The sequence below is a fragment of the Phytophthora sojae genome (genome assembly GCF_000149755.1).
Source record: "Phytophthora sojae unplaced genomic scaffold PHYSOscaffold_6, whole genome shotgun sequence".
NCBI lineage: Eukaryota > Oomycota > Peronosporomycetes > Peronosporales > Peronosporaceae > Phytophthora > Phytophthora sojae.
Genome location: NW_009258120.1, coordinates 2,165,166 through 2,178,887, shown reverse-complemented (window position 1 = coordinate 2,178,887; position 13,722 = coordinate 2,165,166). Strand labels below are relative to the sequence as shown.

General features: G+C 59.2%; 3 protein-coding genes across 3 annotated transcripts; 1 reads left to right on the top strand and 2 right to left on the bottom strand.

The window, feature by feature from the left end:
• Positions 1–425: 425 nt before the first annotated feature.
• Positions 426–3,677, bottom strand: PHYSODRAFT_335281 (hypothetical protein; the record flags this gene model as incomplete). Its single annotated transcript, XM_009532661.1, has 5 exons — positions 426–650; positions 687–1,321; positions 1,387–1,665; positions 1,710–2,452; positions 2,521–3,677. 5 exons carry the CDS (start codon positions 3,675–3,677, stop codon positions 426–428), a joined length of 3,039 nt encoding a protein of 1,012 aa, XP_009530956.1.
• Positions 3,678–6,108: 2,431 nt separating this feature from the next.
• Positions 6,109–9,370, top strand: PHYSODRAFT_246104 (hypothetical protein; the record flags this gene model as incomplete). The annotated part of the gene is made up of 5 exons (XM_009532660.1): positions 6,109–6,212; positions 6,233–8,243; positions 8,275–8,470; positions 8,654–8,764; positions 8,787–9,370. The coding sequence occupies 5 exons, from the start codon at positions 6,109–6,111 to the stop codon at positions 9,368–9,370; spliced, it is 3,006 nt and encodes a 1,001-aa protein (XP_009530955.1).
• Positions 9,371–13,138: 3,768 nt separating this feature from the next.
• On the bottom strand, positions 13,139–13,579 carry PHYSODRAFT_512663 (hypothetical protein; the record flags this gene model as incomplete). Its single annotated transcript, XM_009532659.1, has 1 exon — positions 13,139–13,579. The coding sequence occupies one exon, from the start codon at positions 13,577–13,579 to the stop codon at positions 13,139–13,141; it is 441 nt and encodes a 146-aa protein (XP_009530954.1).
• Positions 13,580–13,722: the final 143 nt, after the last annotated feature.

The following is a 13,722-nucleotide window of genomic DNA, read 5'->3' as shown; positions in this document are numbered from 1 at the left end:
ATACGATAGTTGGGAGTGGTCAAGTCCGAATGGGGCGACCCCAGTCGGGAGTATTGATCCCAGTTGGAGATTCCCAGACGGAGGCCGGAGATGCCTGGATGTGAATATGTGAATTACGGAAAATTGATTGTGAATTTGAATGGAGCGGATCTACGATGGAGTTGTGACTATGGAGAGTAACCCGAGCGAGAGTGGAGTTCTCAACGGCGAGTGTATGAAGTTGACTATGTCGCCCTGAAGGAGGTGCCAAAGCCAGAAGAGATGAACAAGACTGCGCTCAAGGTTGAACCGACCTGGATAACCCGACCGAAGAAGGAAACGATGAAGACAGCGAAGACATTAACGGTGATTGTGGAATGAAAGTGTTACGCTACGGATATGAACTACATCCGGGACCGCTGTGGATGCTGGATGGGATGACTTCACTAGAATTTGGTCGAGACCCAGTTGTCGACGCGCTCGTGCTCTGGGAGCAGCATCTTGTTGACGATCTTGGCTGGGACGTGCGCCAGACGCTCGTCATCCGTACAGGTAGTCCACTGAGTCCGGTCGGGGTCTTCGAGTTCGGCCATCGCGATCTGGCCAGCCAGGGTGTAACGCGTACCATCGTCCTTCTTGGTTGATTCGTCGACCAAGTACAGGTAGCAGATCTTCCACGGGTACAACCAGAATCATGGCTCCCAGACCATCGTCTTCGGCATGCCGGCCTTGATCAGACGCTTGATGCGGGCCTCGAAGGTGCGCGCAACCCCGTCGTGGAACCCCTGGCGCTTGCGGTGAAGGTCTTGAGCCCGTTCGTAGATCGTGAGGTCGTCGCACTTCTCGTCGTCCTCCGGCTTGGTCTTCATCACGAACCAATGTAGAATGTGCCAGAAGGCCGGGAGGCGATCCTTCATGTACTCCACATGCTGGTCCAGAATGCGGATCACAGCTGGAGATTGCTGATCACGGCGGTGGAAGTACAGGACCTTGACCCGGTTGTTAAACATCTCCAGCCAGGGTTCCTTCTCGACCAGGGCCGCATACTCATCTTCGACTGAAGGCCAACGCCTGGCCAGGTACTTGGTCTCAGGCTGCTGAGGTGCGTAATTAGGAAACCCAGGCGCCTGGCCCTCGATGCCACCTTTCTTCGGAGAGAAACGAGTGCCGACACAACGACGACGCCACGAGACAATGTCCCCAGATGGGGTCTCGATGATCGCCAATTCCCTGCTGTTCAGGTCCTCGTAGGACTTCTGTGCCAGGCACCCTCCCGGTTGGACTTCGACGTCCGGCTGCGCTTCTTGGGGTTTTTCTTGGATGATGGCCGGTCGGGCTTGTCCTGCAATGCAAACTTGGACCGAGGGGATTGAGGCATTTTCTGTGACGACAACCGGGTAGACCGACGCTGCGACGAAGAAGACGACTGGGGTTCACCCTCGGACGAGCTGTCCGAAGATGACTCGACGCGGTTCCGCTTGGGATTGCGCTTGGGCTTGGCTGGCTGCTCCTCATCAGTGTCGCTGTCAGATGAGCTGCTGTCCTCGATAGACTCCGCCTTGGACGACCCATCTGCGCCCTTCCTGGACGTAGATGTCTTGGCCTTGTCTTCGTAGTCGGAGTCGCTGGAACCACTGCTCTCACTGGAGTCATCGACCTCGACGATCTCCATCTCGGCGGCAGCATCTTCAGCCAGGTTACGCGGAGGAGGAAATTCCTCGGGTACATACCCGACCGGAGACGTCCCTGGAGCATGACCTCAGCCATCTTGTAGAAGGTCTCGGGGACGTACCGTGTCCAGGGAGTGTCGTCCAGGGTGCCATGGTACATCATCTTGACCAGCTTCGCCAGCAGCCAAGGCTTAGGGAAATACTGGTGGGCCGGACGATCCTGACGGAGGATATCCAAGGCCTCCTCGTACCCATGGTCCATCCGCATTACGAACTGGACATCCAGCCGGACATCCGACCAAGGGACGAACTCCGGCAGGGACGCAGCGCAGTCAAAAATCAGACGCTTGAAGTCCGTCTGGGGCGACCGAGGGAGCACATCAGACCCCGGGTGGACCGTCGGTCGCATTTGGACGTACACTGGCCCACCCTTGCTGGAAAGCTCGGCCATGCCACGTGGGCACGACCCCGAACGAGACCCCTTGGACGTACGCCGCTTGGGTTTGGACGGAGATCCATCTGCAGACGGGAAGTCCGAACGGAGTGGCTGGGGTGGATTGTCCTCCGACTTCTCCTCATGATCGCCGTCCTGGCCGCTGTTGCCGTCACCCGCCTGGTAGTTATCGTCATCGTCCTCGCCGTCCGGGTTGACTGGGCCTGGATAGGGTGGGATCATCCTGGACGGACGATCAGCGGTCTCGACGGCGATGTTGGTGACCCAGTGCGCAGGAGGTGTGGACCCCGTTGGAAGTGCCGCAGCAGGCGTACCAGCCTGGGCCATCGACCGCGAGTGGTAGCCCCACCTTGGTTGAGGAACCGCATCAGCCGGTTGGTGTCAAACGCATCCTCCTGGCTGGTGACCCGCCGACACTGGATGGCCAAGATCGCACGCTCGAGCTTGGCCTCAGCCTCGGTAATCTTGTTGCGCAGCGCGTTTTCCTCATCCAGATGGCTTTGCGCTGCCAAGGCGAAGTCCTTCTCCACCTGGGCTTGGAGCTCCAGCTTCTCCGCCCGGAGTGCAGCCACCTCCCGCTGGTGATACATCTGCAGGAACCGGTGCTCGTCGACAAGCCTATCGTAACGCTGTTGCAGGGTGGCGCCCCCGCCGGGAGATGCCTCAACCGGCCCTTGAATGGGGATGTCGCCACGCCGTGCCCGGTCGAGGATGCGATGAAGCAGAGACGTCGTGAAGAACAACTTTTCCGCGAAGCGCCCGGCTGGGAACTGGGCCAGCACAGAGGCGGACTCCCGGCGCCTCAGCAACGAGTTTAAAGTGGTCTCGAGCTGCGGCAGCCTGGGAGACTCCCGGTTGGCATGCGGGCGCAGCAAGTTATTACGCAGCTCCGTCTGGTTGCCAACCAGGTTACCCAAGTCGTGGAGGTCCTGGGCTGAGAACCCGTCGAAGATTGCTAACGCTTCCGTGCCGCCATACCCCTCCTGGATGTAGCCCTCCGACTGATACGCTAATGGGTGTGCAGGAACGCCCACCAGGTAGGAGTTGCCGTCACCAGGCCGCTTGGGCGGGAGAACGTGGCGTGAAGGCAGGATGTTGGCATCTTCTTGAGATCCCGGATGGGTTGACGAGAGGATGCCAGACGCCTTGAAGTCGATCACTTCATCGAACGACAGCAGGCTGGACACCGCAGCCGTGACGCTTGGCGTGCGCTCGCGCAGAGGATCCCGGATGGGAGCTTCTTCCATGGCCTCGTCCTCTCCGACAGGCTGGCCGTTGGTGTGCAGAGACGAGCTCTTCGCAGAAGACGCTGCGCTCTCCTCCTCCTCTTCCTCCTCGTCGGCGTCGTCGTCCTCACCGGTACCCACCTGCTCGTCGACCTCCATGGTCGCATCGGCCTCGTCGACCTTGCGCGCAGGGTCGCTGGCCTTGGTCGGCACATGGGCCTCGCCGCTAGTAGCCAGACTGCCGCCGCCGTTGCCCGCGCCCGCCTCCGTACCCCCCACTGGAGGCGCAGAAGACGGGAGTTGCGCTGGGATAAGCGGCGCGTCGGCGCTCGATGCGGGGGCGTCCATGGCGTGAGTGGTGGCGCGAAGATTTCGTTGTGAGTGGAGATTTCGTTGCCGCAGTCTGGAAAGAGAAATTGATGAAAAGCAACCCGGTTGGGACAGCGCGCAAAGAAGAGACGCAACAGTTGGGAGTTGACTGAAGACATCTGGGCTTGCTCGGATCGTGAGATCTTGTCATGATCGATCGTTTCGCCGAATGGACTCTACAATGGATCGTAACAAGAGGGGCGGTTGACACGATGGAATTGGAGATTTTCGAGGATTCCCCGAGTCGCGCCTGTGATTGGTTGGCTCAGAGGCTCACTATGGGAGAGGGAGGCAGCGACACGTGGCGTTTGGGAAGAGCGGATCTAGGCCGGACTCGCGTTGGCAGTGTACAAGGTTTGGTGACCCCGGATGGAGATGTCCCGAAGAGCGGACCCCGGCTGGAACCAAGTACTGAACGAGAGGCAAAGCCCAAGGGAGCGTAGAAGTGCCTCCGACTGGAGGCCGCCTGCTCTTGGTGCACTGTGCAACGCAAGAGGAGCCCGACCGGATCGAGTGAAGTCCCAGAAACCGTGAAGCTGTCCAAGACATCCCGGATGTGAAGCCCAAGTGGCAGTGTGATCCCGTTTGGAGATAATCATGAATCCCGGATGGAGATACCAAGATACCAAGATACCATCCCAGATGTAAAGATCCAGTATACAAAGTCCAAGATGTTTCCGACCGACCACGCCGACCAGCCAAGATCTCTTCGGATTCCGTGGAACATTGAACTTCGCTTGCGTACCCAGTGATGATTATACTTGCTGGAAGTGTGCTACGAGGGACCGCGGACGATTACGACGACAAGACCATAGTGAAGACAAGGCAAGATGGAGTGCATGTAAAGATCGACAGAAGATAGCCAGACAGACAGAGAGAGAGACCACAGATAACAGATAAACAGAGTTCGTTTTACCTGCCCGGTGACAAGTCGCTTTGTAGCTGCCTATGGAAGCACACCCCGTAGGAGGAAGACAAGTGGCCAAGCCGGACCGCGTCGGGGCTAGTGACTGCGAGCGCATGCAGCCGGGAACGCCCGGGAGCGCATCAAGGAAGTAAGCTCGGATGGAACGTCGTTGTCGTGAAGTTCCAGTATACGTGCTGGATCGTCGTGGCGCCGACGCCGTAGCTACACGCGTGGGCAAGACAACTCTCCCCTTCGGAAAAGAAGGGTTCGTGCTACCCCGTCGGCGATAGCTACCATGGAACTGCCTACCGGATGGAGACGTGCCCGGAGGACCATGGGGCATCAAGGCTGAGAGAGATTAACCCGTGGTGACCAGCTACCTTGGGGGTTGCCTGCAGGAAGAACGATGCTTGTGGGACTAAGGGGCGGATGCCGCGCCCAGGCGGAGATAGTTGAAGTTACTTTGGAGTTGCTCACCGGAAGGACCATACCTGGGGGACCAAGGGACTGATGCTGCGAAACCTGGACGTACGGGGGAAAACACGACCCATAAAACCCAGAAAAACTAGAAGATAATTGGATGAATAAGCCCTAAACAAAGAGTTCGTTTTGCCAAGGATCGCGCAAGTGAGTTGGAGCAGCCTACCGGACGTGCATTCCCGGAGGACCGACTAAGTCTACGTGTGAGGGCCCAGCAACTGTTACATCTGGGTCGAGCTCCCGCAACCAAGTCCAGTCCAAGTTGGGGTGAGTACCGGGTGACAACCCGAGGTTGATCCATCCCATTTCATTTCCTAGTTGCGGTTGAGCTCGTCCAGACCAGGAAGGCCCCGCATTTCATATTACCGATTACTTTGTCGCCCCGGTTGGAGTAGCCCGGGTGGTAAGTACGGATTTAAGAGCTATCGTGTGATAGGAGGTATTTGATTGTGTTAGATTCCCTCAATACTTGAGGGTGGTGCGCGTGAGCCAAAGCCGACCGGGATTGACCAGTATCCCGGAGTCCGGCTGGAGTTGACTGGAGTAGTGACCGACCCTTTCACGGTCCAAAAGAATAAGGAAGGGCTACGTGTTTGTATATAACTCTGTATCTGTTTGTATTGTTTGGTTGTCTGAGGGCTGTCAGAGGCGGCATCCAGGAAGGTTACGTTCTGCCCTGCTACCTAGCGACCTACAAGTATCAACACAACTCATCCACGGTTGAAGACCCCTGGTTAGGAAGCCAAACGAACCCACAGGGATTGTTCACAAGGACACACGCCACCCCGGTTGGAGTGTACATCTAGGTGTACTATATCCGGCTAGGGTTTGTTCTGGGTGCACCCCACTCGGGAGTCTACCCCGGGACGCGCCAAGCTATACACCTGGGCGGTCAGGCAGGCGCTCACCCGCCTCGCCTCAGCTGGTGGGCGTGCCCGGATTCGAACCAGGGATTTCACCAGAGTTGTTTATATTCTGTAAGTTTATAGGTGTGATGTGTGCTAACTTTCCTAACTAGCGTCTATGACAGCTAAGCGAGGAGACATGCGCGGAGGACGAGGACGCGGAGAGGTGTCGCGTCAGTCGCGTCGTGCGGCGGGCACGACGCGCAACCGAGCCTGGAAGAGGTTCAACGCAATGCTCGGAGGGTTAACGCTGAAAAGCGGAAGGCGGCCCTGGCCGGAGATGGGTCTTCGAACCAAGTCCAGCCGGCACCCGAGCAGGCCGTCCCAAATGACGCGCACCAAGTGTCGAAGGACGGCGAGCCCGAACGTGCTGACGCGGGCGAGGAGTCGAAGACCGCTGGGGGGGATCCCGGTCTGGGTGAACCCAACCAGGCGTCTGAGGGAGACGCCGACGTGGATGAGCCCCAGGCGGAGGGTCGAGTTTCGGACTCCCCTCTGCCTGGCCAAGATGTGCAGCCGGACGCGCAAGTGTCCGCCGAACCCAAGCCGACACCGTCTGCTGAGGAGGAGAAGCCGGCCGCAGTTCCTGCGAAGGCGGTGGCCCCGGCCGCTGATGCTCAACCGGAGACCCAACTCTCGGTGAAGGCCAGCCGGGGTAATCAGCCCACAGAGTTGTCGGCCGGACACCCAAGTGTCCAAGCGGCGAAGACGTACGCGGCGTTGCAGGCTTCCCGGTGGGAGAGAGCCCGGTCTGGGCTCACGCTTCCGCCGAACGTGGAGTATGCCTGGCCGGAGTCCCGCCCGGACTCCGTGCTGTGGCTGACCGCGACGCTTGCGACATCCAAGTACCTGGCGTCCAAGGTGGCTTCGCAGGACCCGGCCGAAGTTTGGTTGGCCGACCTGGCACCCAGCCGTCGGGACTTGTCGACTGCCCAGGACCTGGCCGGAGTCCAGATCCCAACCGGGCTGCTGGACTCGCGGGAGTGCGTTGCGGTCCTGCAGACGCTCCTGTTCGAGGCTGGTTTCCAGTTCGTCAACGTGATGCCGGCCTTGGTGGAGATGCGAGTGTCCAAGTTGGAGCCGATGTCCATCCGGACCGTGGTCGGAGGCGTCCAGGGACTGCTTGCGGTCGAGCTCATCGAGTGGCGCGAGCTGGTCGTCGGAGCGACGTTCAAGATCCTGCCAGCGTTGGAGGCCCAAGCGAAGACAGAGAAGCCGCCGATCATGGATTACCACACGGAAGACGCGGATGGAGATCTATTGATGAACGACTACGAACTCTTGTTGGGCCGGACCTACGTCCTATGCTTACGCTTGACTGGTCTTCGGCCCATCCGGAGTCCGAGCGGGTCGTCCCCCGGTGAGCCTGCGCACAAGCGTCTGCAGCATGCACCGCCGAGGGCCGAGAGCTCGCTTGCGTCCCCGCCGTCCCAGTTCGAGTCGCTGCCGTCCGAGTTTCCGTCGGCTGAGGAGTCCGCCCGGGATGCCCCGGCCAGAGGTGCAACTTCGGACCCTGTCCCGAGCATAGTTGGCACCTCCGACCGGGCTTCCTACGGCGCGACGTCCGAGTCGTACGTGTCCAGGAACACAACCTCGGACCCGTCGACCTCGACGCTCGGGTACAGCGCTGCGTCGCACTTCCCGTTGCCCCAGTTGGGATCCTTGGCGATGTCCGCACGGGGTCCGGTTGGCGTGTCGGTCGGCGCTGGAGACGTGGGCTTCTACGTGACGCGCGAGGTGGTCCCCAAACGAGAGCCGACCCCCGATCAGGCTGATGCCAATTTGGCACGCTTGGACGAGGTGGCCAGCCGGGCGACATCCCGAACGCGCACGGCGACGAGGTCCCGGACGCACCGACGCTCAAGGCGTGACTCGCTGTCGAGTGGCTCGGACTCGGATGGAGATGCTCGGCGTCGCCGCCGACGTTCCACCCGGAGGTCATCACGAGACCGATCCCCATCGAGGCGCTCGAGTCGATCCAGGCGCTCGTACCGGTCCACCCGGTCCGGGCGGACAAGCCTGTCGGCCCAGTCGGGGATGGCGGAGATGGCGGTGTCGACCTTCCATCAGGTCCAGCAGCTTGGTGCCGAGCCGTCGAAGCTTCGCGAAGCTGTGTCGACCGGGAAGGATCCCAGCCGGGATGCCGAAGCCGAGCTTGCTCTGGCCGAAGCCCAACGGGAGGCGCGAGAAGCCGAGCGCCGGGCCCAGGAGCTTGAGCGACACCTGCATGAGGTCTACGCCCAGGCGTCCCAGGTCGCCTCGCAGTCCCTGACGGCCGAGGCAGATGTCGAAGCTTGAGGCCGCGCGGGCCAAACGTGAGCGTGTGGAGGCAGCCGCCGCGGAATACATCCACCGGCAGCTGGCTGAAGCCGATGCGAGGCACGCCGCCGAGATGGCCGCCCGGGCCGGGCAGGCCCAGCAGGACCTGGCCGCGTTGGCAGCCAGGCTGCAGGCGTCGGAAGTCGCGCGTGCGCAGGAACGTGAGTCTGCTCAGAATATCCAGCGTTTCCATGTGGGACAGATACGCGACCTTCAAGCAACATCTGCCCAAACTCAACCTGAACGGGAAACATCTGACCCTAATCGGGCAACTCCCATACAAATGGGAAGTGACAACCCTGAACGGGCAACGGGCGTAATCACGGGAAGCGCAACGGTCGCAGGTGCACAGACGGGACAGAAGAACACGACCGAAGCCGGCTGGGAGCAGCTACTGGCGACACTGCCGGAAGTCGACGTCCGCGCGTCTAGCAAGGACTCTGAGGCCGACCGTGGTGAAGAATGAGCCGGCCGCAGTTAATGCGGCGCACCGATCTACTACGGTGACGCAGGTTGCCCCGACGGGGACCTCCCGTCCGGGGACCAAGACGACGGTGAAGAAGGAGCCGATGGAGTCAAAGAGGGGGAAGGACGAACGCAGGAAGGACGAGCGCAGGAAGGACAATCGCAAGAAGGCGCCACGCAAGGGACGTCGCCGGGATCGCGACTCGTCCCCGGATTCAAGCTCCAGTTCCTCAAGCTCGGATGATGATAGCTCCAGCGCAGACGACAGCCTGGACGACGAGGACGCTACACCGACCGTGGAGTCAACTACGGTTGGGGATGGCAAGACCTCCTGGACGCTCCGCCCGTATGTCAATTCAAGCACGCTGGGTCAGTTCGATGAGAAAGCCCCGCTTGGAGATCGACATACCTGGTGGGAGAAGTTCACCAACATCTCCGTCCAGGGTGGTTGGTTCGACCAGACCGAGGTTCGAGAGCTCAAGATGAAGTTGTCGCCCGCCGCCCGGAACTGGTGTGGTCAGCTGGAGAAGCACGTCCAGAGCAATTGGAAGCGCTTCGTCCAGGAGTTCCGTAAGGGGCACCTCCACTATTTCTAAGCTCCTATACAAATACCAAATGAAAGTGGGCGGTTTTGGATCTCGGCCGACTCTTCACTGAGCTCGGCGACGCTTGAGCTCGGCTATGCCGGATAACCCCTTGAACTCGGCTGAGCCGGATAAGGTGCCGGATAACCCAGTGAACTCGGCGGAGCGACCCGCGAACTCGGCGGGGCGACTCGTGAACTCGGCAGAGCGACCCGTGAACTCGACTGCGCAACTCCCGGACTCAATTGAGCCTGGTTACCGTATCGGACGGTACATGGTACCGTTTAGCCTGAGCTCGGCGGCTTGAACCCCCCATGATCTCTGCTGAGCGTGTCCAGTGCCTTCCTGAACTCGGCTGGGTCTTCATCACTGGGTCTGCCACGTGTCACCAGGTCGGGGCCGGTGTGCCTTTAGTTTCTGACACCATCAGCCGAGTTCAGCGGTCCATCAGCGCATTCTTGGCCACCGAGCTCGGCGGACGGTCATCCCGCCGAGTAGAACTTGGCTCCTGGTACGTTGTTCCACTGCGGCCTTGGAGTGTGACACAAAACTTGATGTTCCCTACACCACAACTGCCCCGGCCAATGTACGAGCCGGAGTGGTGAGTGGCCTGGCCAACCGGATGTGTCGCACGCTTGATTTCGTCCAATCAGATCTGTCGCAAACACTGAGTTCACATTTCCCGAATTCGAGTGGCGAGAAACGCCCGCAACGCCAGCTCGACGCCCTCGTTCCGTGAAGGTGAGACTTGCTTGAGCCTTGATCTTTGGTATAGGCCTTGTCTGATGCGTGGACTCCGCGCCTCATGTGTCTGTACACATGTAGATGCCCCTATCGCTCGCACCAAACCCCGTCGTCGGATCACTTCAGCAGCGAATCAGCCTGGATGGTCGTCTCGGCGTGGCAGCCGGTAGCAGGAACTGAACCATACGAAGTCAGCTGGTGCCCCTGTCGACGCTCGGAGTGCTAGCGGTGATGTTGGGCCTGCCGCAGCAAAGCGAGTAGGTGATGCAGGTGTCGGGGAAGTGCTCGATTGGCTGCAATACCGACGAAGCCGAGCATCGCTGTCTCCATCAAAATGAGCAGCCATGGATGCTGCCAGCGACTCGGCTGACCAGAATCACGTTCCTCTCGTTTCGGTGCGTCGAGTGAAGCTTGATAGTTGTCTTGGCATGCTACAAGGCACCGGGAACTCGTCAGGTCAAGAAACGCTTCCCCGATCGGGCCGCGCTGAGCTCGAAATCCAACCCAGCTGAGCTTATTGGCGAGAAGTGCAGCAGCAAGTTGAACTCAGCTTTGTCTGAACTCGGCTGTCCTGACGACTAGCTGCTACCCGCTGACCTTGAACTCAGCTGGACTTGAACACAGCCTCCGCTTCATCGACTCAACTAGCCTGGTAAGTGTTTGCCCCACTCACTTTGATGCGTTGAGTTAGCTCTCACCGTTGCTGTGTCATTTTATAAACGAACAAGGCGATCCCGATGCGTTTGATGCTCCAGTCGAGTTGTCCTGAACGGGCCGAGCTGGGCTCATTGGCCAACGGACCTTGACTTCGGCATGTCTCCAGCTCGGTTAGTCCAGCTTACCCCGACTGGGCTCAGCTTGGTTGGGAAGGTGGTGGGCAAGCTCGACTGGAACAGCACTTCATTCGGTCACATTCCAACTCGGCTCGCCGCTAGCTCGGCTGCGTTCACTCAGTTTGAATTCGGTATCTTCGGTTCAGCTTGAAGCGTGTTCAGATTCAGCTCGGCTACACCTCGAACTCGGCATGAGCGCTCTCCAATCGGAACATGGTGCGTTTACCAGCACTCAACTCGGCGAACTTCCGAACGCGATCTCACTGAAACTCGGCGTACCGCAACTCAGTCCAGTGCTTCCTTCCGTTGAAGCGAGTACACTTCAGATTGGCGCCATCCAACCCGCGGCACTGCTGGAACTCGGCATCCCATTCCAGCTTGATCGCACTCCAATGTTCTCGGCTTCGCAGCAACCCAGTGCGAACGCGACCTCATTCGGACGCAGCGTGATCTCTGTCTCGCTTCAGCTCAGCTCTGCTCGGACTCGGCTGCGCATAACGTCGGCTCGACCTACGTCGTCTCGGCTGGAATCCGACGAGAACCGGGCGCGAGACCGAGATATATGTTTTCCCACTGGAACTGGACGCGAGGCGGCTCAACTTGATCGTGGGTTTGCTTCAGCAAGGTTGCTCTTCAATCGGCTCCACTCCAACGACCAGCGCTTCTTCGAAGCGTTGCTCGAACTCGGCTCCGTTCCGGCTTGGTTGAACTCGGCTTCACGACATCTCGGTGTTAAACTACTTCCACGCAGAGTGCACTGTCTCGCTTTAACTCGGCTCTGCTTGAACGCATCTCGGCTTCAGCTTGACTGTGGTTCAACTCAGTTGGTGCTGACCTCGGCTGCACTTGTACCTGATCCCGATTCAGCTCGGATTCAAGACAAACCTCTGCTGCAATTCGCCTAGGCGCCACTTGATCCCCATGTTTTGTGGCTCTGCCACGAATCAACCCGGGCTAGCTCGACTGATGTCCACCTGGCATTGATTCCGTTGCAGCTTAGCCCAGTTGAGCAAGGTGATAGGCAAGCTCGGCTGAGCGAACGACACAGCTGCCTGCCTGACCAGCTCAGTCCCTTAGCAGAAGTATCAGCGCTTTGAAGGGGTGTTTCGACTTGGCTATGCTCGACCCCTGACCAAGCTCTGCTCATGTTGGCTCAATGTGAATACGACCGCGGCCGCGTGGAATCCATTCCTCTTCAGTCCAGCTTTGGATGTTGGGTACACTTTTGCGACGCCGTGACTCGGCGATTTCACCTACTCGGCTTCAGGCTGACCGCAGTTAAACTCGGTGGTAGCCCTACGTCGGATCGATTGAAGTCGGAGTCCATCTTCAAAGCAGGTGTCTGCTTCTGCTCAGCTACGGACCAACTCGGATCCCGTTCGAGATTGCTGGCACGTCGACATTCTCGGCGACGCGCCTGCCCAGCGTGCCTCCGCTGAGCTTTGCTCAAGTCCAGCTTTGCTGCAACTTCGGTTTGTTCACCGCCGCCGCGCATCGACCGACTCGGCTAGTCGCCTCTCGGTAAACATGGAGTGATTACGGCCTCACTGGAACATCGTGCGAACTCGACTTCGCTTCGGCTTTCCTGCTTGAGCGTGGCTCCATATCAGCACGGCTTCGCGTCAGCACACCTGCGCTCCCACTCAGCTTTAGTGCACAACGGGAAGATCGTTCACCGACTTGGTCGGAGGTCCCGGCGGTCGTACCCAAGGGTGTCGATCGTACCGCCGCATATCACACACAGTGCCCCAGTGGGTAGCGTGTTCACGGACCCAGTGACGAGTCAACACAGCTTCGGCATCGACGGCTGACTCGCTCAATCTGTGCAGACGCACCATCACCTCCCTCAGCTTCTTCACTGGGTCGTCGTCAGACCAGCTGGGCTCAATCGCTCACCTCGGCAACTCGGCTGAGACTTCGATCCGAGATGCGGATTCCACCAGCCTGGTGGCTGTGGCGGCCGCGCCGACTCCAACGCTAACCCGGCGAATGGGCTCCTTGCTTTCCAGCTCCATCTTCGCTCACTCCATTTCGATATCATGTAATTCATATAATTCATACAGTTGAGGCAGTATCATTCTTCGACTCGACCCAGCCTGCTGTCTTCACTGAGTCGGCGGATCATCACTTTGGTGCAATAGCCTTAGACCGCATCTGCAACTTGCACCATTTGCAGACGGGTTTCACATTTCTTCGATTGCCCCTAGTCGAGTGGAAAGGTTTCCCACGAGACGTTCGGCATCGAATCCCAACTCGGGCATTTCGCGCTGGATGCCCTCGTCGCTCGTTGTATCAGGGGCGGCCGGTCCCCTGGAGCGACGGCTTGACTGTCGTCGTCCGCATCGTCACCGAGCTCGGCTGCGAGGTTTTGTTGGGCTCGTCGAGGTTTCTCCACGCGCCCAACATGCAGCGAGAACTCAGCCACCCCGCTGAGCAACTCGGCTTTCTTCCATTCTTCATCATAATCTCTGATATTTCCATCTCTTCCTCGGTCTTGGGTGCGGTCGTCGCCAAACCGAACGGTTGGGACCGCTTCCATCGTCATGTCGGCGATCCTTCCGCCAGCTGAGTTCGGCTTCGTGTGAAGCGAACCCCCAGCCGTCGCTGGGCTGGCCCAGCTCGGCAACGATCTCCCCTTGACCATCTTGCTCAGTACGCGAAACTTGGTTGACTTCGTACCAACGAAAACAAACCACCCTGCTCCCGGGTCGCGGCACCAGTTGTGGTGTAGTAGCACGCACAAAATCGTCAGATGTGGCACCCTATGTAGTGGACCTACTTTGGCTC